Source organism: Eptesicus fuscus, chromosome 7, assembly GCF_027574615.1.
Source record: "Eptesicus fuscus isolate TK198812 chromosome 7, DD_ASM_mEF_20220401, whole genome shotgun sequence".
Taxonomy (NCBI): domain Eukaryota; kingdom Metazoa; phylum Chordata; class Mammalia; order Chiroptera; family Vespertilionidae; genus Eptesicus; species Eptesicus fuscus.
This window is the reverse complement of record NC_072479.1, coordinates 106,042,146-106,066,429: the sequence shown is the minus strand read 5'-3', so window position 1 is coordinate 106,066,429 and position 24,284 is coordinate 106,042,146. Positions and strand designations below refer to the sequence as shown.

Genomic DNA, 24,284 nt, shown 5'->3' with positions numbered 1-24,284 from the left:
CCGCCCTGGAGTGCGAGGAGTCCAGTCCCCACCCCGGTCCCCAGGGAGCGGAGCTGGAGCCCCAATGCCACCTCCCACCTCCGCGGCCTCTCTCTCTGGGATGGCCCTGGGGGCGAGGGGGGCGCTGCCCCCCCATCCCGGCTCCACCGCGCCCAGCGCCGCTCTAGAGCTTGGAGCCGCACTGACCGGCTCCTGGGGAAGGCAGGGGAGGTGAAGCTAAGGGGACTCTGGGCCAAGTAGTTTGTTATTTAACCTTCGCCTGAGGTTATGTTTTTTTATTTTTGAGAGAGAAAGAGAGAGAGAGAAAAAAACACCAGTGAGAGAGACATCGATCGGGGATCGAACCCTCAACCTAGGTATATGCCCTGGCCGTTAGTCACACTGCAGCCTTTGGGGTACGGCAGGGTGCGTGTGTTTTGGGATGAATGTGACTCTCCAAGGCGGCGGCGTTTATATGAATGATGGGGGGCGGGGGGTGTCTTTCTCATCATCGACTCCGGGTGTTGAACTGCGTGAAGTACTCGTCCGAGGCGTGGTTGGTACAGACTTCCTTCATGTACTTTTTCCTGGTGACAAAACGGGGAGAAGCCCTCAGCAAAGGCCTGGCGCCCCCGCCTTTTTGTGACAGAGCCGCCCACTTGTTGTTAATCCTCACCCCAGACTATGTTTCCCTTGATTCTTAGAGAGAGTGGAAGTGGGGGGAGAGACAGAGAAACATCGATGTGAGAGACACACCCCGATTGGTTGCCTCCTGCACACGCCCCAACCGGACTGGGACAGGGATCCAACCTGGGACCTTCCAGTCTGAGGGCCGGCGCTCTAACCACTGAGCTAAACCAGCTAAGGCAGAGCCCTCCCACTTTTTATCCCCAGGGGGCCTCCGGACCGGCTGCCGCTGCGTTTGGTCGCCGCGGAGCATCCAGACTACGGACCCTCGCTGATTCCAGGGTCCCGTCTCCACCGGCGTGACTGGGGGGCATCTGCTGTCCTAGCGCCCCGTTAGTCACAGAAGCGACGGAGGGACCCACATGTCTGACTGGAGGAACACGGGCGGGTCCCTTCTGAGTTCAAGCCAGGAGCGTGGTGGGTGGACGGAGACACAGTCCCCTGCTGACCGGCACGGAAGCCCGCAGCCGGAACCTGAGCCACCCTCGCGGCCTGTGCGTGCCTCCCCATGTCTCAGGCCCTCCCAGGCCCTGCCCTGGGCTCCTGGCGCCCTCCCAGGACCCATCACCAGCGCCGTGTGCCAGCCACTGGGGGGGTGTCCGCAGTGCCAGCCACTGGGGGGCCCGGGCCCAGGCGAGGAGCCCCAGGGAGGGGTGTCCGCAGGATACCCGCCGATGGCATTGCGGTCCCTGGTCTGTGCTTCCCAAGCCCTGAATTTCTGGCTTCTTCGCGCTGGGCCTGTCCCCCTTGCTGTTGGCACTCTCTGCCAGGAGGCCGTGCCAGAGCCAAGCCGCCGCCGCCACCACGGGGCCTCCTGTGGACGACGCACCGCGGACCCGGGACCCTCTGGGTGGGAAAGATCTGGGGCCGGGGGTGAGATGGGGGACAGGAGCCCGGGGAAGCACCGAGCCTGCTCCGTGGCCCTGCCGGTCAGCATCCCTGCCCTCCCCCCGCCCCGCCTGGCACCCCCGCCCTGCCAGCCCGGGCACCCACTGCAGGAGCTGCTCGGCGGCCAGGCTGCGGTTGCTGCTGTCCAGGGCTCGGCGCAGGTCGCGCTGCTGCCGCCGCTGCTGCCGCTCGCACAGCACAGCGGCGCGGGCTCTCTCCACCCTCTGCCGGTCCCAGTCCCCGTCTCGCTGGCGCTCTTCCTCCTGGAGCCTCTGGAGAGAGGCGACTCGTCACCACCTGTCCCCACAGAGGGGCCCCGGGGACGGGCCGGGAGAGCCCGCCTCTCATTGTACAGATGGGGAAGCTGAGGCTCTGCAGGAGCAGAGGAGACCCCCCCATACAATCCAGGTGGCCCGGCCCCTTCCCACACTTCGGAGGCACCGGGCACGCGAGTGGGCAGGCTGCTGCTCCTGGCTGAGCACTGGGACCACCTGGTTGCTTCTAGAACCTTCTGATGCTACAATGAGTTCATGATCTCAGGGGTACATTTCTGCATCTTAGCTCATTCTTCTTATTTTTTTTAATCCTCACCCGAGGTCATTTTTTCCATGGCTTTTTAGAGAGCGGGAGAGAGAGAGAGAAACGTCAATGTGAGACAACACATCGATTGGTTGCCTCCTGAACGAGCCATGATCAGGGCCCGGGCCTGGGGAGGAGCCTGCAACTGAGGTATGTGCCCTTGACAGGAATGGAACCTGGGACCCTTCGGTCTGCAGGCCGACTCCCTATCCACTGAGCCACACCAGCCAGGGCTCTCAGCTCATTCCTCATTGCCTGCCAGACCTTCTCTAAAGCCCACTGGCTCTCAGGAGAGGAAACTGGGTTAATGCCGCTGGCGGCGGGGGGGGGGGGGGTCAACCTCTACACGTGGGCAGTGTCATCGCCAACCTGAGAGTTACTTCGTCAGCTCCGCTGGCAAAGGTGGGGGGGGGGGAGCGGGCTGGGCCTGCAGCCGAGCCCTCCTTCCCTCCCTGGGCTCAGGGCAGGGCCTCCTCCCGCCAGAGAGAGGGCCACCAGGGCCCAGGCCTCACCCAGGGGCGAAGGCAGGCTGGGGCCTGGCGTGGCCAGCTGCAGGGCGAGGACGTTGGCCACCACGTGAACCTGCTTCCTCACCTGCACGTGAGGCCTCTCCCGCCCTGGGCCTGGCTCAGGTGCCTCATCCCCAGCTCCCTGCAGAGGGGCTGCGGGCTGGGGCAGCCTGTTCGGCGTGGTGAGACTTAATGTGTGTTTTTTCCCTTTTGTGCTTTCCCGTTTGCTGGTTTTTCATGAAAATCAGTGCAAATTGCTGCTTTCAGGACAGCGGCCCCTTCCCGCCTGGCGGCTGGGCTGCGGGAGTGGCCCTGGTCCTGGCCGCTCACCTGCCTGGTGTCCTTCCCCGGACGTCTGCATGCTCACTCGCGCTCCCCCCACTCAGGTCTCGGTTCCAATGTCACTCCTCAGGCCCCTGGTGACCCACTGGGCCCAGCAGCCCCACTCCCAGCCTCACTTTCCTCCCCAGCACCCACCACCCACCACCCTAGCATCTGGCTCTTGTCACCGCCCCTGCTGCCAGGTAAACCCCTTGAGGGCAGCTGTGACTGGCACCCGGGAGGGAGGGGGCTGTGGGACGGAGGGAGGGGGCGGGGGAGGGGGGAGGGGGCTGTGGGAGAAGGGGAGGGGAGGGGGCATCTGGGGCAGCACCATCTTCTCCTGCATCTGCTGCTGCTGAACCAGGCGGATGTGCCCCAGCTGGTCCTGGGTCATGCCCTTCCAGCGGTCGGGGACCACGCGGTGGGGCCCGAAGGAGCTGGCCGCCTGCTGCGGGTCCTCGGAGAGCAGGTCCCCGCGCAGCAGGTTGGAGATGTGGGCCAGGTCGTCCTCTTGTTCTTGTTTTTTCTCTAGACTTTTCCTCTCCGCCAACTCCGAGGCCTGGGCGGGGGAAGACATTAGGGAAGATGCTCCGAGTGACCCCAGGGAGAGGCACCGCCAATGTCCCCCGGGGCGGGAGCAGGGAGAACGGCTCCAGGGACGCAGGGACGCGCTGCCGGTGCTGGGCCTGCGGGCTGGGCTGAGGCGCGCCACCTGCTGGCTGTGTGCAGAGTTGCTTCAGGTCTTCACCGTTTGCAGCCTCCCCGGGAAGGCCATCCTCACCCGGGGCTGGGCCTCACCCACCGCGGGCTCTGTGCCCCGCCCTGTGGCCGGTCACCCTGATGTGGCCGCAGGCCGCAAAGAGCACCCCAGAGTGACTGGCTACAGCGGTGCCTTAAAGGTGAAAACACATTCCGCCTCGGAGCTCCCGGGGCCGCCAGCCACGGGCCCGGGTCCCGGTAAACGCCCGGCCAGAGCCCTGCTCCCGAGGGTGCGACGGAGGGGACGGCCTGGCCCTGCCACCTGGAGCCAGCCACCCGCTCTCCGGGCTGCAGTCCTTTCTCTGCCAAGTCAGGAGGTGGGCTGGACGTTCCCCAGCGTTACCAGGTCTCTCGGTGATGGGCAGGCGGGGCACTCGGCAGGGTGCGGGGCACGCCGCGGGCGCCCAGGAGGTGGCAGCTGGAGGCGCCACATGAGCACCTGCTTCGCCGGGCAGGCCGATCAGGCCCTGGGCCCGCTGGGCTTGAAGGCCCGTTCCCAGACTGGCCGGAGCAGGTCAGATCAGCGCCGGGTGTCCCTACGAGTCAGTCCCCCCCCCCCCCCCCCCCAGACAGACTCTACCAGCTACGTGGCTGGCCCCGCCCTCTGCAGGGCTGTTGAGCGCAGTGACGGATGAGGGCGGCTGCCTGTGGCTGGGATTTAAAATAAAGGCCAGGCTGATGAGTCCCGATAACAGGCCAGACGCCCCAACACGTGACCCGCACACCTGGCTTAATCCCACGACCTCACATTGACAAAATGGCACTACGAGACCATAAATAGCATGTGCTCCATGGTCACACCCAGGCGTGCGCACACGTGTAAGACAATGACCGGGTTGTCCTGGCCAGCATGGCTCAGTCGTCAGAGCGGCAGCCCACACACCGAAGAGTCTCGGCTTCAGTTCCCGCCAAGGGCACGTCCCTGGGTTGCAGGTTCGAGCCCCACCCCGGCCGGGGCATGTGCTGGAGGCAACCCATTGGTGTGTCTCTCTCTCATATTGATGTCTCTCTCTCTCCTCCTCTTCTCTCCCCTCCCCCCTTCCACTCTCTCTGAAAATCATTGAAAAAGTCTCATTGGGTGAGGCTTACCCAAACAATAGATAAAAAGACGAGGTTGAGAATCCACGTGAGCAGCGCTCCAGGTCCCCTCCTCCTCTGCAGGGACCGTCTCCCACGCTCCACGCAGACCGCTGTCTGGCCAAGCAGCTCACCCGGTAAAGGCAGGCAGGCTGACCTCCCGCCCACCCAGGAATAGAGCTGCGTCTGAGAAGAAAACCTGGCCCCAGCCGGTGTGGCTCAGTGGATAGAGCGTCGGCCTGCGGACTGAAGGGTCCGGGTTCGATTCCTGGTCAGGGCACACGCCTGGGTTACGGGCTCGATCCCCAGTAGGGGGCGTGCAGGAGGCAGCCGATCCATGATTCTCTCTCATCACTGATGTTTTCTCTCTCTCCCTCTCCCTTCTTCTCTGAAATCAATTTTTTTTTTAAAAAAGAAAACCTGGAGGGAAGTCTAATTTCCAAAAGGAACCAGAGAACCCCAAGTCCCTCAGCATGGGCCGGGCGGGGAGGGCTGAGGGAGGAGGGGCTGTCAGGAGACCCCCGAGTGTGCACCCCTCGTCGGCACAGCTGCCCCCGCTCCTGAGTGCTGTGCGCCTGCTCCTGGTGAGGGGTGACGTCGAGGCTGGGAAAGAAGAACCGAACCCAGACCCGGCGGCAGGGCCGTGCCCGCGGGCACCCCTCTGGGCAGATGTCACCGTCCTACGTCAGAGCAGCCCGAGGCTGGAAAGGTGAGCTGCCCCCGAGGCTGGAAAGGTGAGCTGCCCACCCCAGTGCGCAGGCCCTTTGCGGTTCACACCCGGATCCAGAGCTCAGGGGCCGGGCTGGAGCTCAGCCGTTTCTGTGGCTGGGCACCCCCTTCCTGTCGGGGTTCCGGTTCGTGTGAACGGGCCGAGCCCGGGACCAGGGGAGCTGGGCGCCCGGTGAAGCGGTGGGGGTGGGCCCCCCACCCGAGCCCGGGTACCTGCATCTTGTTGAATTCTTTCACGGCCGCACAGACCGCCTTCCTGGCGGCGTGTTCCCGGGTCTGCAGGTCCTTGGCCGTTTCATCGAACTGCAGCCTGGTCTCCGTGTAGCGCTCCTCTGCAGAAGCAGGCGGCAGAGCTGCGGCTTCCCCCACCCCCCCCCGCTCCCTCCCCAGGGTGCGGGGTGACCGTGTCCGCTCCCATCCGCCCTCACCCACAGGCCCGAGGGGCCTGAGGCTGCGGGGAGACCCCAGGAGGTAATTCAGTAAAGCTCCCGTCAGTGCCCGGCCCCGAGTGCCAGCAGTCACCACTGTGGACTGGCAACGCCTGCCGTGGGTGGGCAACGCCTGCCGTGGATGGGCAATGCCTGCCGTGGGTTGGTAGTGATGGCTGTGGTCCTGGGACAGGGAGCAGAGGGCTGCTTGGCCTCCACTTCTCAGGCCACGACATCCTCACAACCGCCAGGGACGGTGGGAGCCCAGCAAACAGGGAGCTCTGCCCGGGGACCAGCGGGGGCTCCGGAGGGGGCGTCAGGGGCAGCAGCACCTTGACAACGAGGAGGACCCGGGGGAGAAGGGTCAAAATTGGAGCCCCGGGCGCTCTCCCGTGAGGAGGGCGGTGACCCTTTAAAGAGTCAGCGATGAGGAAGGGTCTCCCACGGCGTTGGAGCCTCCACGTCTCCGAAAACAGGCCCGTCTACAGGGGACGGACCGTACAGTGCACGCCTGAGACCCACACAGCTTATTAGCCAGTTCACCCCGACGAATTCCGTTTAAAAGAAAAAGGACCAAACTCTCTCGCGGTGAATGCTGGCCTCTGCTCACCTCCAGCTTCTCCTCTCACCGGGCGTTACCGTCCGTTCAGTTAGCACAGAAGTATGGAGCGCCTTCCGTGGGCCGGCCCGCACCCCGCTGGGAAACGGGGTGGGGGGTGCCTTCCGGGAGCGTACAGCCCAGGAGACGAGCCAGATAACAAGCAGGCAAGCGCCGAAACAGACGCATCGCTGCGGCTACCGAGCGGAGGGCAAGGCCACCGGGAGGGCGGGGCGGGGAGCACCTGACCGGCGGGTGACGGTGGGAGTCGGAGAGCTTCTAGGAGGAGGTGGCACTGGAGCTCAGCCCTGAGGGACACAGGGAGCTGGGTGCAGAGGGTCGGAAGTGGGGAAGCATTTGTCAGGACCCGGAAGTGCACGTCAGCCAGAGTGGCTGGGACACAGGGAGTGGGTGACATCGGAGGGCTGGGCAGTGGCCCCGCGTGCAGGGCTCTGCAGGCTACGGGCAGACTTGGCATTTTATTCCAAATGTAATGGAAGCACTGGAGGGTTTAAACGGGGCTGGAGGGACTAGGGGTGACGCTGTTCACGTGACATTGTTTAGAAAGCAGCACTCTGACTGCTGTGTTGAGAATGGACCAGAGAGGAGCAAGAAAGAAGGGGGAACGAGAAAGCCTTGGTGTGGTCCGTGCAGATGAAAGAGGCGGGGCTTGCATCGCAGTGGCGACAGCAGGGATGGGAGACGTGGACAGTCCAAAATGTCTGCGGGAGGTAAGAAGGGACAGAAGCTGAGGAGACAAGACGGGGTCCAGGAGGACCCCAGGCTTCTGCTTGACTAAGGGAAGGAGGTGTCATTGCGGGAGGGAGGGAGGGGGCGGGAGAAGTCCAGGGGGAAACGCAGGGTTTGTCCCCGGGATGGTGGGAGATGCGCTGCGATGTCCCGGGGTCCAGCGCGAGGACCAAGCCCGAGGCTGAGGCAAAGGCCCAGCCAGAGATGGCCAAATGGAGCACCGGGAGACGGGTGAGCTTCGCAAAGCCCTGCGAGCGGTCATTCCAACAGATATTTCCCCATGTGCCAGGCACTCCGGAAGGAGCAGTGAATAAAACAGACACAGTCCCCGCCTTCATGGCGCTCAGGAGATGACACTGGGGAGAGGGTGGCAAACACAACCGGACAGCATGCCACTGAGCAATGCGACGGGGAAATAAAGCAAGGAAAGGGGGCGGGAACGGGGGTGGGGAGAGGACACGGTTGCCCTTGACAATGGCGGTCAGTGGCGGCCTCACCGGTAAGACGACATTTTAGCAAAGACCTGAAGGAGGAGGGAGGCAACCATGCAAATATCTGGGGAAATACGCTTCCAGGCAGAGGGAACCGTAGGTGCAAAGGTCCTGAGGCAGAAACTTGACCTTTCGGAGCCCCTGACGCACTTACATTCTAGGACAGCGAGGACGCCAGTGTGGCAAGGATGAGATGAATGAAGGGCAGCCGAGTAGGAGATACAGCCAGACTGAAGGCCTTGTTGGTCCTTGAAATACATCTGGTTTTTACTGAGTGAAACGTGAAGCTACTGGCAGACTGTGAGCACAGGAGCTAGCTTAACTTTTAGCAGGTCATTGTGGCTGCCGGGCTGGAGAGACGAGGTCCCCAGGGGACACGGCAGCAGCAGGGAGACCGGCAGAGGCCATGGCAGTGCTCCAGCTGGGACAGCTGGCCGCATAGGCCAGAGCGCTGACGGCAGAGGTGGGGAAAGGCGGTGAGATCTGGGTGACTGCCTGCTGGACTGGATGTAGCCTTTGAGGGAAACGGAAGAGTCAAGGTGACGTGGGGCTGGGGCCTGGGCAAGTGCGAGAACTCCCCGTGGACAGAGGTGGAAGGCCAGGTGCGGACTCGCCCTGACAGAGGCTGGACCCTTGTGGGTCCCCTGGTCTCCCCGCAGACGGTAAACAGCCCGAGGGCAGGGGCTGGCTCTGAGTTACGGGGGGCCCAGCACCCACAGGAGCTCAGACAGAGCCCGAGCTCAGGAAGTGTTTCCTGCATGACTGCCCTGGACCACAGGTTCTGACGCCTCTCTCCCTCCACGGCCCAAGCAACACATAGTAAAACTCAAATAGAACAAAAATGGGAGCTGGTTTGCTAAAGGACGCATTGAAATCAACGCGTGTGCTTTGTTCCCTCACCTGCGCGTTTCTGGTCGGCCCGAGCCTTCTCCCATTCCCTCTGCTGCTGCAAGGACCACTCTCGGTTTTGTTCCTGCTGGAATTTCTGCCTCTCGTGGAAGTTTAAATCCTCTCCCATGAACCTCTGCATTCCCGACACTGTATTCCGAACATCGTTATCTAACTGCCGTGCTGGGAACTCGCCCCTGCGGACGAGGGGGTCCGACAGGTCAAATTCCCGGCGCATCTCCGGCTTTTGGAAGCTCTGCTGGAAGTCGATGAGAGCTTTGCGGAGATTCCGCCTGCCCCTTCTTTCCCGGTTCTCTAAGATGCACATGGTTTTGTCATTGTGCCTCAGTTCAGCAGCTAGAAGGGACAGAGATTATCCGTAAGCTTAAGATTCGGTGGGAAAAATCAATTGGATTCCACTTTAAAAAATAATTTTTAGTGATTCTAAAAGGAATACAACCCTCCAAAAACCTAACATCCATTCAAGGATTAGAATCCTGAATGTACAAAGCGCACCTATAAAGCAACAGGAAGAAACACACAACCCAACCAAAAATGGGCGAAGGATAGGAACAGGCCAATAAAGAAACCTGAACAATCAATAAACTTGTGAAAAGATGACCAGCTTTACAAGGTGGTTAGAAACACCCCAAAATTGGCAAAATATTAAAAATGCTAATAGCACGTATTCAGAGGTGGGGAAATGAGATTCCTCATTCACTGCTTGTGGGAGTGTGACCTGGAGTGTACGCTTATCACTTTGGAAAGCCATTTGCCAATATCCCATAAAAATGAGAACACGTGTATCCTGTGACCTAACAAGCTGACTTCCAGGTCCCTTCAGTCAGGCACCCAGGGACATAGCGCATGGGGAGTCATTGCAGCGGTGTTTGCAATTATAAAAAACAAACAAACCCACACATAAAAAAACAACAGGAAACATCTAAATCAGCCATCTGTGGGGGGAAAGGATAAAGAAACTGTGTTTAATTCATATAACACAATATCAGAGAAAATTAAAATGAATATTCTATATGCAGGTCATGGATTAAATTTTAAAATACAACACTGAGCCCTGGCTCGGCTGGTTAGAATGTCATCCTGTACACCAAAAGGTGTTTGTTTTTTTTAAACAAATTTCTTTTCTTTTCTTTTTTTTAAATATATTTTATTGACTTTTTTACAGAGAGGAAGAGAGAGGGATAGAGAGTTAGAAACATCGATGAGAGAGAAACATAGATCAGCTGCCTCCTGCACATCCCCTGCTGGGGATGTGCCCGCAACCAAGGTACATGCCCTTGACCGGAATCGAACCTGGTACCTTTCAGTCCCCAGGCCGACGCTCTATCCACTGAGCCAAACCGGTTTCGGCAGGTTTTTTTTTTAAATTTCTTTATTGATTAAGGTATTACATATGTGTCCTTATCCCCCCCATTTCCCCTACCCCCACCCCCTCACTCATGCCCTCATCCCCCTGTTGTCTGTGTCCATTGGTTAGGCTGATATGCATGTATACAAGTCCTTTGGTTGATCTCTTCCCCTTACCCCCACCCTCTCCTACCTTCCCTCTGAGGTTTGAAGCATCGATTAGACCACCAAAAGGTTTTGAGTCCGATGCCTGGTCTGGGTACATACCTAGATTTCAGGTTCGAACCCTGGTCGGGGCTCATATGGGATGCAACTGATTGATGTTTCTCTCTCTCTCCCTCCCGCTTCCTCTCTCTCTAAAAAAACCCCAAAATGAATAAAAACATATCCTTGAGTGAGGATTTAAAAAAATACAAAATTGAATATTTTTAAAGGTCACAAAGGATCCATTCACTATTACACGAGTTATGTAAAATTAAAAAAAAAATTTAGACGGTCATGGGTACATACATAAACGGTACCAGTACAAAAAACAGGCATGAGGACGGTGCGCACCCCTGAAGAGGCAAGAAGAGAAGAACGATAGGGTGGGGAATATACATGTATTTTTAAAAACGTTCTTAAAATATATCTAAAGCCCATTTGGCAAAAAGATAACATCTAATCTAGTGGTGGGTGCATATGTATGTGTCACATCATTTTGTAAGTTTGACTTATTTTTAAACTAAAAACATAAAAGGTAAAACATTAAGAAAACATAGAACTGTATAAAGAAAATAAACTTCACTCCTAATTTAATCACTCCAACATTACCACATTACAACATTTCTGCATATTTACTTTCTTTTTCTAAGCATATCTTTCATATATTTAAAAACTTAATTGGGTACCCACTGTATATAAAATTTTGTACCCTTCTTTTTTTTTCTCTTTTTTTTAAACAGGAAAAAATAACCACATTTATTACATGTGTATATATGGGAGTTCTGTAAGAATATGGGGCCCCCTCTTCTTCCTATTTTAAAAATTCTTACAGTGCTTTACTAACATAAACGGAAAGTGTTGCACATGATGAGAATGCTGTTTGAAAATGTTATCTAAAAGCTCGAACACTATTATTTGAACTGTGTCTACTTCTGATTCACCTCGGGGGCGCGGGCTGGGAGTCTGAGTGTGTCATCTAGTGTAAAGGGCTGTCCCTGGCGGAAGGTCTTGAACGCTTGGGAGAGAATGTGTGTGTTTAAAGTTTTTCATATCCAGTTGGTGTGTTTTTTTAAGAAAACAGAGAAAACACGCTTCATCCTCAAAATATATTGTTTAGAACTCACATAGAATTCAATAGCTGTTTTTCTTTTAACAGGGGAAGAATTAGTGGATTAAGTTAACTGAGCACAACCAATTGTGAAATTTTAAAAGGAGGAAGAGAGTAAAAATGACCAGCTTTCACACAGGTGAAGAATGAGGGCTGGAGTCTAAGGCATGCAGCCCTACACTGCTAGACAGACATTTAGGCAACGCTCACCAAACGTTTCATGTCTGGCTTTTTCAGTGGCTTCTCTTATCTTCTGGTCACACACCTGAATATCCCAGGTTTTTGTATCTCCCTGGAATGGAAAATGAGGGGAGAGGAGTTAAAACCAGATAAATGTATCCCGTTATTTTTCTACTTATCTCTTTATCCTCGCCCCACTGTCTTAGTTTCACACCAGGTCTTTTCATACCTGAATGCCTCTGCTTATAGTTGGTTCTTCAGCCTGTCCTCTTAACTTTCCTCAGAGCTTCCTTCCAGCTTACCTTAGTTAACAGGTACTCATCCTCATAACACCGCTTAGGCGTCACCTCCTCTGGGAAGCCCTCTCTGATTCCCTCTTCCAGCCCCAGTCTGTGTTCCCCTCCTTCACTACATTTTAATGTGACCATTTTAATGTCTCCACTGGGCCATAATCCCTGAAGGTCAAGAATTGCCTTACTCCTCATCTCCTGGGCCCAGTTCAGGCTTGCCACAAAATAGGAATTTTGTCAAATGAATGGACTGGAAGGAACCCCTGACAATGTAGAAAATCTGGCTCAGAGAGAGGAGAGCCCCATTCTAGTCTCCCCTTGGCCACAAACCCCGGGGCGACTCCCTCTCGCTGCAGGACTCCATTTGCCTGTCTGGCAAGTGGGAGGGAGTATAATTGTTCTGTTAAGGTTTCTCTCATCTTCAGCAAAGTCAATATATCCTCAGCCTGCTGCCATTTGCAGCTGTGCCTGGATCAAGTTTCATTCGAGGGATTCATCTCTTCTCCTCTCCCACGCCCACCTCTCGCTCCCACCTGCCCCTCCACGTCCCCTCCTGGCCCCTTTCCCTGTGGGCACAAGCGAGCGTCTTACCCCCAGGATCCTGTTCCTGGCGTTGAAGATCTGGTTCTGCCTGCACAGCTCCGCATGTCTCCTCCTGGCCAAGCAAAAGGACTGTTCCAGGTCGTCCGGCTGCACTACATCCATGACTGGGAGTCCTCAGGAAGCTCTAAGAGCCTTTAAAACGCACGAGTTAAAAAGAGAAGACCACAAAAATCAAACAACTGCAGCCCGATCGATGGATGGATGGAGGCTGGCTCCCTAGGAGGTGAGCCGGTGGGGTATGAGCCTGCTCCCCAGGCTTCCCACACAGCCTTCTGCGACCGCGTCCTGACGCCGCGTTTCCTCGGCAACGTAAACAGCCCGGTTGCTAAGGAACGGCGCTGCTCCCCCGCGTTCTCACTATCCTCTCGCGAGATGCTCTGAATGCCTTCCCGCGCTTTTCCCGCCCGGCGTGTGAGGACGCCGCTGAGGCGCGGAGGACGCAGCCATGGGCCGTTTGGAGCTGCTGCTCGTGGAGAACTTCAAGTCCTGGCGAGGCCGCCAGGCCATCGGCCCTTTTAAGAGGTTCACCTGCATCATCGGCCCCAACGGCTCCGGTAACTGGGACCCAGGCCCCCTCCGCCCACCCGAGGCATCCGGGCCTCATGTGGCCTGAGGGGACCTGAGGGTGGCCGCTCGGCCTGGACTCGGGCACCTGCGGCCCGCAAGCCTCGGTCTTCTCGCGGGCTCGGCCGCGCCCCCCCACCCTTACCCCCACCCCATGGTTCTGCTGAGCCTTGAACAGCACTCGGGGCCCAACCCTTGACCTCGCCCCACCCCAGGGTCCGCCGGACCCCACCCCACGCCGGACCCCACCCCTCGCTGTGGCCCGGCTCCTCCTGCCCGCGGCCCGCAGGCTGCCCTCCGCCCTCATCACCTGTGCGCCCCGCCCTTCCTCACGGAGACACAGCGGACCGGACCGGAAGTCCTGGTCCCACCCGGGACTATGGCGGCCATGACGCAGTTCGCTGCGCTTTGGCCAAACTCCGTGCTTTCGCCCTCACGAAGGGCTGTTTGTTGCCGCCTTTTTACAGTCGAGGCAGCCGGGTTCGGCGGCTCCTGGGCCTCCCGGGACGGCAGACATGCCTCGGGCCTCTCAGCCCGGACCGGCCTCCCGCGTCCACGGGCCTGTGCGGGCGGCACACGGCGGGCACCTCGGCCACCAGCGCAGGTGCGAACGGGCCGGCAGTGGTGCCTCCGGCCCCGGCGCCGCGGTCGGACGGTGTGCGCCGCCCGTTCCTGCCGCTCCGGCGCCGTAAATGCCCTCGTTCCCCTGTGTTCGCGTGTCCGCACTCTGGTGCGCTCTCCACCCGCCTGCCCGGTCCGCCGGGAGGTGGCCGGCCCACCCACAGGCGCCTGTCGCCCCCGACTGGTGACTGCGTGCGGGGTGCCGGTCCTCCGCCGGGCTTCCCGCGGAACAGGCACCTGCCGGCCCTCGGCCCTTCCGCCGCCTGAGCCGGGAAAGGGCGGGGTCTGCGCGTGTTGTAACGGGTTTCAGAAAACCAGTGCTTTTCGCAGTTAGAAACTGCATATTGTTAGCGACAACCTATCTAAGGTCACTGCGAAAATACCTTTACCAGCCCCCCCCCCCCCCCCGAGAGCCCATCCCCGGGAAGCTGGACCCCCCTTTCCGCACCCCACGAAGCCGGTCTCGGACTGCGGGTGCTGCCTGCAGTACCTTCTGGCAGGCAGCCGGCTCGGGGTTACATTTCCCCGGAGCGCTGGGCGCCTTGAGCCCTGTGAGGGCCCAAACTCGGTGTGTCCCGCATCCCTGACTCACTCAATGAGCTACTGACGTTCATCTGAACGCTTGTCCTTTTCTTAAACCTTATGGAACCACTGAAACGTTCCGACAGCTTTTATGTTGTTTATACAAATAGCTCAGGCACATGAGGCATTCTTACCAGAGGAGTGGAAACCCTCCCCGGATCCAAACCCAGGTGCCGGCAGGCCTTTCCGACACGGCAGGCTCGGACTTGCGATATGATTTTCCTTGACCACCAACGCGTACCAATCACACATATTCTAGCTGCTTTAGTCTAGCGCTGGGGAGAAACCCGGATATAGTTAGCCCTTTAAAAAAGGTGACAGTTGCCTTGACCGGTTTGGCTCAGTGGATAGAGCGTTGGCCTGCAGACTGAAGGGTCCCAGGTTCGGTTCTGGTCAAGGGCACGTACCTTGGTTGTGGGCACATCCCCAGTGCGGGTGGGTACAGGAGGCAGCTGATCGATGCTTCTCTCTCATTGATGTTTCTAACTCTCTCCCCCTTCCTCTCTGTAAAATCAATAAAATACTTTAAAATAAAAAATGTGACAGTTAATATTTATTAAATGGGTATAACTGAAATTAGGGAAGTTAAATGATTTGCCGTGGCATAATGCTTAGATCTATATATTAAGATTCTTAAATTTAGACCGTTTAATACTCGACCATAGCTGCATGGAAGAAACCAGTGATCTTCGTAAAGTTGTCCAGTCACATGCAATTTGAATGTAGACAAGAGAGTGCTCTTTAGATGTGTATTGGCTATATTTCACTTCCATTGGCGGCCTGGCTTCTTTGCCTCTGGGCAAGGTGGGGATTTTTGTTTTAATCATTAAGAGTGAATAACTCCTCTCTCTCCTCCCCTTTCCCCTCTTTTTGTCCCCAGGAAAATCTAATGTAATGGATGCACTTAGTTTTGTAATGGGAGAGAAAACAGCTAATTTAAGAGTGAAACATATTCAAGAACTTATTCATGGAGCACATATTGGAAAGCCTGTTTCTTCTTTTGCAAGTGTAAAAATTGTATATGTGGAGGACAATGGAGAAGAGAAGACATTTGCGAGAATTATTCGAGGTATATTTCTGTAGATGTTTGCTTATGAGTTACTTGATTTTTCCAGAGTTAAGTCAGATTACCTGTTCAACTAGCATAGTGAACTAGACTTTTTCCTCTTGGATAACAATTCTCAGAAGTAATAGAACCTGTTTGGTTCTCCACTGGGACTCTTCTTTAAGCAGATATATTTGTTCAAACTTCTCCATTGTTAAATAGCATTTTTCTACCTGGTTATTAGGTTAAAATAAAAGAGAGCCCACCTTAAAGATAGAGAAGTTATAAAAGTCCTTCCTGGGGTTATTTATGCATATTTATCGTTTTTTCTTAATGGTGAACTAATTATATGCATATTTTTGGTTTGTATAGAAAGTTTTTTCTACCATCGAAAAGCAACTTCAGTGAAATATTTGAATTTGTATTTTGTGATTTATTCATGAAATCCCTGTTTCCTGAGTAAACAATATGTATATGCTAGGAGTTTACAGAGCCGCTATATATAAGTGTTTCTTGGTGGGTTTTGTTGTTGCTCTTTTCATTCTGGCCTACTAGAACTTGGTTTTAATATTCTAATATATAAATGCTGTTTTATTAACTTTCCCCAAATTTAATCACAGGTAATTTTAGAAATACTTATATACTTGTACCTTAATGTCTAATTTAAGCATTTCTCCACTTTATACCTAAATATCTTCATTTTCTCAGTTTCTTTTGGATTTTACTAAAAAGTTTCCCACCTCACTAAGGATTCCTTAGTCTACTCTATTTATTTAATAAGCCATCATAAATTTATTTTTCCCCTCTTTATTAAGGTATAATTGATAAAATATGTGTATATTTAAGCTATACAACTTGATGTTTTAATAAACATTGTGAAATAAGTGACATAATCAACCTAATTAACATATGTATCACCTCACCTGGTTACTGTTTTCTTTTGTGTGTGTATGGTGAGAACACTTAAGGTTTACCCTCTTAGCAAATTTAAAGTGTGCAATATGTACAGTATTGTTAACTGGAATCACATTGCTATGCATTAGATCTCCAGAGCTTACCATCTTGCATCTTACCAACTGTGTATTCCTTGACCATTTCCCCATTTTCCTCTCCCGCCAGCCCTGGCAATCACCATTCTATTCTTTGCTTCTGTGAGTTTTAACTATTTTAAATTCCACATATAAGTAAGGTCATGCAGTATTTTTCTTTCTGTGCATGGTTTATTTCACTTAGCATAGTGTCCTCTGGATTCCTCTTTGAAATTGCAAATGGCAAGATTTCCTTCTTTTTTTAGGTTGAATAATATTCTCATGTTTTCTTCCTTTACTTACCCATTGATAGACATTTAGATTATTAGCTATTGTGACTAATACTTCAATGAACATGGGAGTACAGGTATCTCTTCAAGGTACTGATTTTCTTTTCTTTTCTTTCTTTCTTTCTTTCTTTATTTTTTATTTTTATTTTTTTTTATTTTCTTTTCTTTGAATATATACTCAGAAGGGATTGCTTGATCACAAGGTAGTTCTGTTGTTTTTTTTTTTAATATATATTTTTATTGATTTCAGAGAGGAAGGGAGGGGGAGAGAGAGAGAGAGAGAGAGAGACATCAATGATGAGAGAGAATCATTGATCGGCTGCCTCCTGCACGCCTCCTACTGGGGATTGAGCCGGCAACCCGTGCATGTGCCCTTGATCAGAATCGAACCTGGGACCCTTCAGTCTGCAGGCCCACACTCTATCTACTGAGCCAAACCAGCTAGGTAGTTCTGTTTTTAATTTTGAAGAAACTTCATATGGTTTTCTATAATGGCTGTACTAATTTATATCCCCACCAACAATATACAAAGTTCTCCTTTTCTTCATATCCTCACCAACACTTGCCTTTTTGTCTTTTTTATTATAACAGGGTTGAGTTGATATCTCATTATAGTTTTGATTTGCATTTTCCTAATATTTCCTGATATTGAGCACCTTTTCATATACCTGTTGGCTATTTACCTGTAATTTTTTGAGAAATGTCTATTCAGGTTCTTTTCTCATTTTAAATTGGGTTATAATATTTTGGTTTTTTGCTACTGAATTGTATGAGTTCCTTATATATTTTGGATATTAACCCCTTGTCAGATATGTGGTTTGAAAAGATTTTCTCCCATGCTATTGATTTTGTTTTACACTCTGTTGGTTATTTCCTTTTCTGTGCAGAAGTTTTTTATTTTGATACAATCCCATTTATCTATTTTTGCTTTTGTTGCTTGTGCTTTTGATAGATGCAAAAAATTACTGACCAGAGCAAAGTCAAAAAGCCTTTCCCCTGTGTTTTCTTCTAGTAGTTTTACAGTTAAGTCTTTAATCCATTTTGAGTTAATTTTCATATGTAGTGTGAGATAAGGGTTCAGTTTCACTTTATTTGCATGTAGATACCCAATTTTCCCAATACTGTTTATTGAGGAAACCATCTTTCCCCCATTATATGTCTTGGTACCCTTGTCGACGATCAGTTGACCGTAGATGTACAGATTTCTTCCTGGACACACTATTCCGTTCTATTGTTCTGTATGTCCGTTTTGATGCAGTACCATACTGTTTTGATTACTGTAGCTTCCTAATATATTTTCAAATCGGGAAATGTGATGTCTCCAGCTTTGTTCCTGTTCCATGCCCATTTGTCTTAGTCCATTTGGGCTGCTGTAACCAAGTATCACAGAAGGGGAAGCTTATAAACAATAGTACTTTATTTTCATAGTTGTGGAGGCAGGATGTCTGCGATCAGGGAGCCAGCATGGTCGTGATGAGCGCTCTCTTCCAGGTTGCAGACTTCTTACTGAATTCTTACATAGAGGAAGGGACACGGGAGCTCTATGGGAGCTCTTTTATAAGAGCACCTTCCTAGCCCTGGCCGATGTACTCAGTGGTTAGAGTGTTGGCCCACCCACTGAAGGGTCACGGGTTCGATTCCCAGACAAGGGCACGTACCTGAGTTGCAGGTTCGATCCCTGGCCCTGGTCAGGGCGAGTGTGGGAGGCAGCCAATTGATGTGTCTCTCTCACGTCAGTGTTTCTCTCCCCCTTTACTCTCCCCTGCCACCTCCCTCCCTTCCATGCTTTCTAAAAATACAATCTCGGGTTAGGAGTAACAAACAAAGAGCACCTATACTGTTCATGAGGACTCCACCATCATGACCCAATCACCTCCCAAAGGCCCTACCTACTAATATCATCACCTTTGGGGTTAGGATTTCAACATGAATTTGGGAAGGACACAAATATTCAGATCATAGCACCACCCTATTTAAATTTGCAAATGCGTGATTCCAGCATCCAGAAACTTTCATACCATCTTCCTAACTATCTTACTTAAGTCATAGCACTTACCAATTTCTTTCATATTTATTTTACTTGCATATCTTGTTTTTGTCTGTCTCCATTACTGGGATATAAGCTCTTTGAGGTCAGACTTTGGTCTGTTTTGTTTACTGCTGTAGGGAACTCATTGGTATGTAGTATACGGTATTTGTTGACTGACTAAATGCTGTGTTAACATGTATATTATTGCATAACTGGCATTTTAATAAAAATAATTTTTAAAAAACTTTCAGCAGTTGATATATGTCTGACATTTATACTTCCTATAACAGCCTTTATTTACTTTAGGGGGATGCTCAGAATTTCGTTTTGATGATAATCCTGTGAGTCGTTCCACTTATATAGCAGAGTTGGAAAAGATAGGTATAATAGTCAAAGCACGGAACTGTCTAGTTTTTCAAGTAAGTAGTTGTAAAGTTTATTTGATTCATGATTTTGAAAATACATCACTATATTTTACATGTTGGTGTGCTTTACTGTTTTTAAAAGGGAACTGTAGAATCGATTTCAATGAAAAAACCCAAAGAAAGAACCCAGTTTTTTGAGGAAATCAGCACTTCAGGAGAGCTTATAGGAGAATATGAGGAGAAGAAAAAGAAGTTACAGAAAGCTGAAGAGGATGCACAGTTTAATTTTAATAAGAAAAAAAACATAGCTGCAGAGCGCAAACACGCAAAATTAGAGAAGGATGAGGTAAGGTGTCATGAAGGTATAACCAATCAAGTGTTGGATACAGAAACTGCCAGTATTGCTAGATAACAGCTTGGGGTTACTAATGAGACTCTCTTAATACTATCAGACAAATAAAGCCCAATGTTCATTAAAGATAAGCCTTTTGAGCCCGGCTGGAGGGGCTCACTGGTTGAGTGGCGTCCCATGCACTATGAGGTCACCAGTTCAGTTCCTCGTTGGCACGTGCCAGGGTTGCGGCTAGGTCCCAACTAGGGGGCGTGCAGGAGACAGCCGATAGATTCATCCACGTTTCTATCTCTTCCTCTCCCTTCCTCTCTAAAAACCAATAAAAACATATATTTTTTTAAAAAGATAAGGCTTTCAATATGTTTTTCACCATTTGGGTATGTGTGTTTTTTAAATAGGTCAACGTGAACTAGAAAAATTATTTTCCCAACTAAAAATAAGCATCAAGAGTTTATACCTTTCATGGCAGTGGTTCTCAAACTTGTGCTTCTTTTTCCCTTATATTCTTAAAAATTACCGGGGCCCTGGCCGGGTTGCTCAGTTGGTTGGAGTATCATCCCATACACCAAAAGGTTGCAGGTTCTATTTCCAGTTAGGGTGCATATGGGAAGCGACCGGCGGATATTTTTCTCTCACATAGATGTTTCTCTCTGCCTCTCCCTCTCCCCCTTCCTCCGTCTCTCTCTAAAATCGATTTAAAAAACAACATATCCTCAGATGAGAATTAAAAAAAAATATTGGAGACTGCAAAGAGTCTCTGTTCATGTGGGTTATACCTATCTACCAGTATTTATTGTATTTGAAATTAAAATGGAAATTTTAAATATATATTTTAATGATCAATGTATAAGTAATAATTGTGTTATATGTTAACAACATTTTAGTGAAAAAACTGCGTTTTTTTCCTTATTTTATTTGGGTGACATTGGTTAAGGGGATCATATAGGATTCTGTATATTGCATTATGGGCCCACCACCCAAAGTCAAATCATCTTCCATCACCATATAATTGGCCCCCTTTACCCACTGCTACCGCCCGACTCATTTCCCCCTGGTAAACAACACTCTGTTGTCTGTGTCTGTGAGTTTCATTCTATATCCCACATACGAGTGAAATTATATGGTTCCTAGCTTTTTCTAACTGACTTATTTCACTTAGCACAATATTCTCAAGGTACATCCATGTTGTCGCAAGCGGCAGTTTTTCATCTTTTCTTACAGCTAGCTAAGTAGTAGTCCGTGTGTGTGTGTGTGTGTGTGTGTGTGTGTGTGTGTGTACTCAGTCATCCATTGAAGGACACTGGTTGTTTCCATGTCGTGGCCACCGTGAATAATGCTGCAGTGAACACAGGGATACATATATCTTTGCGAATAAATGTTTTTGAATTTTTCGGGTAGATGCGCAGAAGAGGGATGCTGGGTCATGTGGTAACTGTTCTTAGTTTTTTCAGGAACCGCCATACTGTTTCCATAGTGGCTGTACCAGTTTACATTCCCACCAGAAAACTGTCTTTTTCTAAAACTAAATAATTAGAACTGTAACATTGTTTTACATTTTTGTAATCTTAATATCTAGCTTAATAAAAGACATGAATTCTCACATCTGTTTCTGTATTAAATCTTATTTGTATCAAGGCCTAGCAGCTTTATTCAACATTGGCTTTTGCACCATCAATCAGTGCAGATATAAACACAAAGAAAAAGGCAAGTTTTAGTATTATTTTGAAAATACTTTTGACCTCAGGGACTCCCTAAAATAGTGTGGGGGACCCCTAAGAAACCATGGCCACACTTTGCAAATGCTGTTCTGTGGTATTTTCTTGGTACCCTTCACAATGCCTAGTAGAGTGCTGTTTGTATGGTTGGTAATTATTTGTGTTTAATTAGAGCGATCTTTTTAAAATGCAAATCACATTCTGTCTTCCTCTGGCAGAGAACCACTTCCCGTGCAGTGCTTCCCACGACCCTGAGAATCTAGTCTCCTATCCAGCCTTCTGACTTGGCCCCTATTTACCTCTCAGGCCTTCACTTCCTCTCCTCTCCTACCACATTACTTATTGAACATGCACACTCCATTCTAGCCAGAGCCTTTGCTATTTCCTCTGCCTAGATAATTGTGTGCCTGATTTTTGCATGGCAAATCCTCTCATTCAGGTTTTCATAAGAAGCCATTTTCTTAGGCAGGCATTTGCTGTCCATGCCCCCAATCTAAATTACACCCACTCCCTGGTGCTATTGCACTCCTCTCTTTTGTTTCTTTTATAGCATATATTGCTATATGATATCTTGTTTATTATTTGCTTGTTTACTCAATGACTCTTCTTCACCCCCACCCCCCATTAGAATAACTATATTTTAACTTACAAGACCAGGGACTATTTTTATTTTGTTCTTCACTGTATACCCAGCACAAAGAATGGCCTGGTACATAGTAGGCAATTAAAAAATATTTGAAGAAATAAATGAGAGGTAGATGTGTTCCTTATTAGTGGTTATTTTTGTTTCTTAGTATTTTTACATGTGTGTATATCACATGAAATCATTTGTTGGCATTATAGCTGAGTCTATGAAAAGTCAGCTTAAATATGCTTCCTTTTAACTCCTGTTGAATTATACTGTTTCATAGGCAGAACGTTACCAGACTCTCCTTGAAGAACTTAAAATAAACAAGATTCAACTGCAGCTTTTCAAGCTATATCATAATGAGAAAAAAATTCATTTTCTGAACACTGAGTTAGAGAACGTGAATAGGAATTTGAGTGACACAAAAGAATCTCTTTCTCATCATGAAAACATTGTGAAAGCCCAGAAAAAGGAGCATGGAATGCTAACTAGACAGCTACAACAAACAGAAAAAGAATTAAAGTGAGTTTTTAAAAATAATTAACAGTTGGATTTTATGTAGATCAATAGAGAAAATAAAATAAAAGTGGTGTTTTGAAAGTTGATTATTTTAAGTTTTTTACTTTAGATGTACAGAAAAATTATAGAGTACAGAGAGTTCCCATGTTCCCCACACTTGGTTTCTCCTACTTATATCTTACATTATGAGTATGACACATTTGTCAGAATTAATGAACCAATGCGGATACATTACTCTTAATTGAAGTCCATGCTTTATTCATGTTTTCTTAGTTTTTACCTATTGTCCTTTTTTAAAATCCAGAATACCGCGTTACATTTAGTTACCACATCTCCACAGGCTCCTCCTGCCTGTGACAGGTTTTCAGACTCTCCTTGTTTGTGATGACCTTGACAGTTTTGAGGAGTATTGTTCAGGGTTTTTTTGGTACAGTGTTCCTTAATTGGGATTTGTCTGATAGGTTTTTCATAATTAGACAGGGTTTATAAATTTGGGAAAGAAAACCACAGCAGTAAAATGCCATTCCCATCATATGTATCAGGGATGTCAACAGATCATTTATGTTATGTGACATATCTAATGTATCATCAAGTTGACATCACTTTTGATATTGACCTTTTCTTGCTTATCTATAACCTCCCACTCCAACAGTGAGAAACCTGCCTTTCACAAAATGCCAGTCATTTGCTTAATTGTTCAATTCTAGTAATCACATATGGCAGCATCAGAATTGTTACACCCTCCTAGGAAGCAACCTTATCAACTAGAGTCGGATGCTTACGTACAATTTCTTTTGCTTTTAGTTTTACAGACTCCACTCATTTCTAAAGTTACTTAGGTTAGCACTTTTTATCCCCACCCGTTCAGTGAGGTGGTTTAATGCATATGAAATACAGTTAGACTCTTTTGTCGCTTTCTATATTCCATCTAGGATGTCTTGACCTCCTCTAAGTGATTTTTTAAATTTGCATACATTGAAGTGCACTCTTGGTGCTGTAAGTTCTGTAGGTTTTTACACACATGAGATGGCTTGTGTCCATCATTACAGTGTCATATAGAGTATTTTACCACTCAAAAAATTCCCCTATGCTTCACCTATTCCACCCTCCTCCTAACTCTGACAGCGACTGCTCTGCTTACAGTCTCTGAAAGTGAGTTTTTAGAATTTGGTTTTAAATGTGTGATTTGGTCAAAAGAACTTCTTCCCTTTATATATCACAACATTTAATTTCCTTTAAAGCAGACTTGATTTTTCTTTTTAGATCTCTTGAAGCACTTTTAAATCAGAAGAGGCCCCAATATATTAAAGCCAAAGAAAACACTTCTCACCATCTCAAGAAATTAGATATGGCTAAGAAATCCGTGAAGGACAGTGAAAAACAATGTTCTAAACAGGAAGATGACATAAAAGCCCTAGAGACAGAGCTGGCTGATTTAGATGTTGCGTGGAAAAGTTTTGAAAAGCAATCGGAAGAAGTCCTACAGAAAGTGCGAGACATTGAATTAGAAGCCAGTCAGGTGAAAACTTCAGCACATGGGAAATCTTTCGTTTCTAGTCTTTCATCTTCTTTTAATTAGAAAAAAAGTTTGAAGAATTACCTCTCTAATCCTTTAAGAGATTGTCCTCCGAATCTAAATTATGAGGATTTAAAATTTTCAGCCTGTATATGGAATCTAAATTTAATCTTTAGGCTATTTTTTGTAATAAGTGTTAGGTAATTCTTGTGTTTTTAAAATAACTTTTTTTCATGAATATTATAAAAACTTAAAAGTCAGATACATATGGCTTTGAAGAAATATGTTCACTTAATTGACAGGGAAAGAGATTACCTACTGTGATTTAAAATATTAAGTGATGAATTAATATCCCATTTAGTATATAAAATTTACGTACAATAAATTGATGGTAGATATCCAAACACTTGTAATTCAGAGTTTTTAAACATTCCACTAAATTTTTATCATTTATCTTTTTCATTAACTTTATTATAGTCTAACATTACAATATATGTACTAAAATTTTGTGACTATATAAATAGGAAAAGTATATAATTTTCTCTGAGTTCTTCTTTTGGATTTAATGAGGTTTAATCTCCCTGCTCTTTTAAG

At 49.4% G+C, this 24,284-nt stretch overlaps 2 protein-coding genes across 3 annotated transcripts in view; one reads left to right on the top strand and one right to left on the bottom strand.

The window, feature by feature from the left end:
* Positions 1–237: 237 nt before the first annotated feature.
* On the bottom strand, positions 238–12,720 carry RIBC2 (RIB43A domain with coiled-coils 2). 2 transcript variants are annotated; one of them, XM_008155411.3, is made up of 7 exons: positions 12,425–12,720; positions 11,574–11,655; positions 8,696–9,040; positions 5,742–5,860; positions 3,295–3,522; positions 1,660–1,826; positions 238–566 (listed from the first exon to the last, which is right to left on the bottom strand). In XM_008155411.3, exons 1-7 carry the CDS (start codon positions 12,536–12,538, stop codon positions 488–490), a joined length of 1,134 nt encoding a protein of 377 aa, XP_008153633.2. In that variant the 5' UTR covers positions 12,539–12,720; the 3' UTR covers positions 238–487. The 2 variants fall into 2 exon arrangements, with proteins under 2 accessions (XP_008153633.2, XP_054574554.1); XM_054718579.1 differs by lacking the exons at positions 238–566; positions 1,660–1,826; positions 3,295–3,522; positions 5,742–5,860 and adding exons at positions 7,025–7,276; positions 7,950–8,043; positions 8,119–8,309.
* A 140-nt stretch (positions 12,721–12,860) lies between these two features.
* Positions 12,861–24,284, top strand: part of SMC1B (structural maintenance of chromosomes 1B) — a 52,944-nt gene continuing 41,520 nt past the window's right edge. The window contains exons 1-6 of the mRNA XM_008155409.3: positions 12,861–12,990; positions 15,084–15,272; positions 18,902–19,014; positions 19,103–19,306; positions 21,939–22,177; positions 23,438–23,693. Coding sequence (XP_008153631.2) covers positions 12,882–12,990; positions 15,084–15,272; positions 18,902–19,014; positions 19,103–19,306; positions 21,939–22,177; positions 23,438–23,693 — 1,110 coding nt within the window. The 5' untranslated portion in view covers positions 12,861–12,881. The remainder of the gene's footprint in view (positions 12,991–15,083; positions 15,273–18,901; positions 19,015–19,102; positions 19,307–21,938; positions 22,178–23,437; positions 23,694–24,284) is intronic.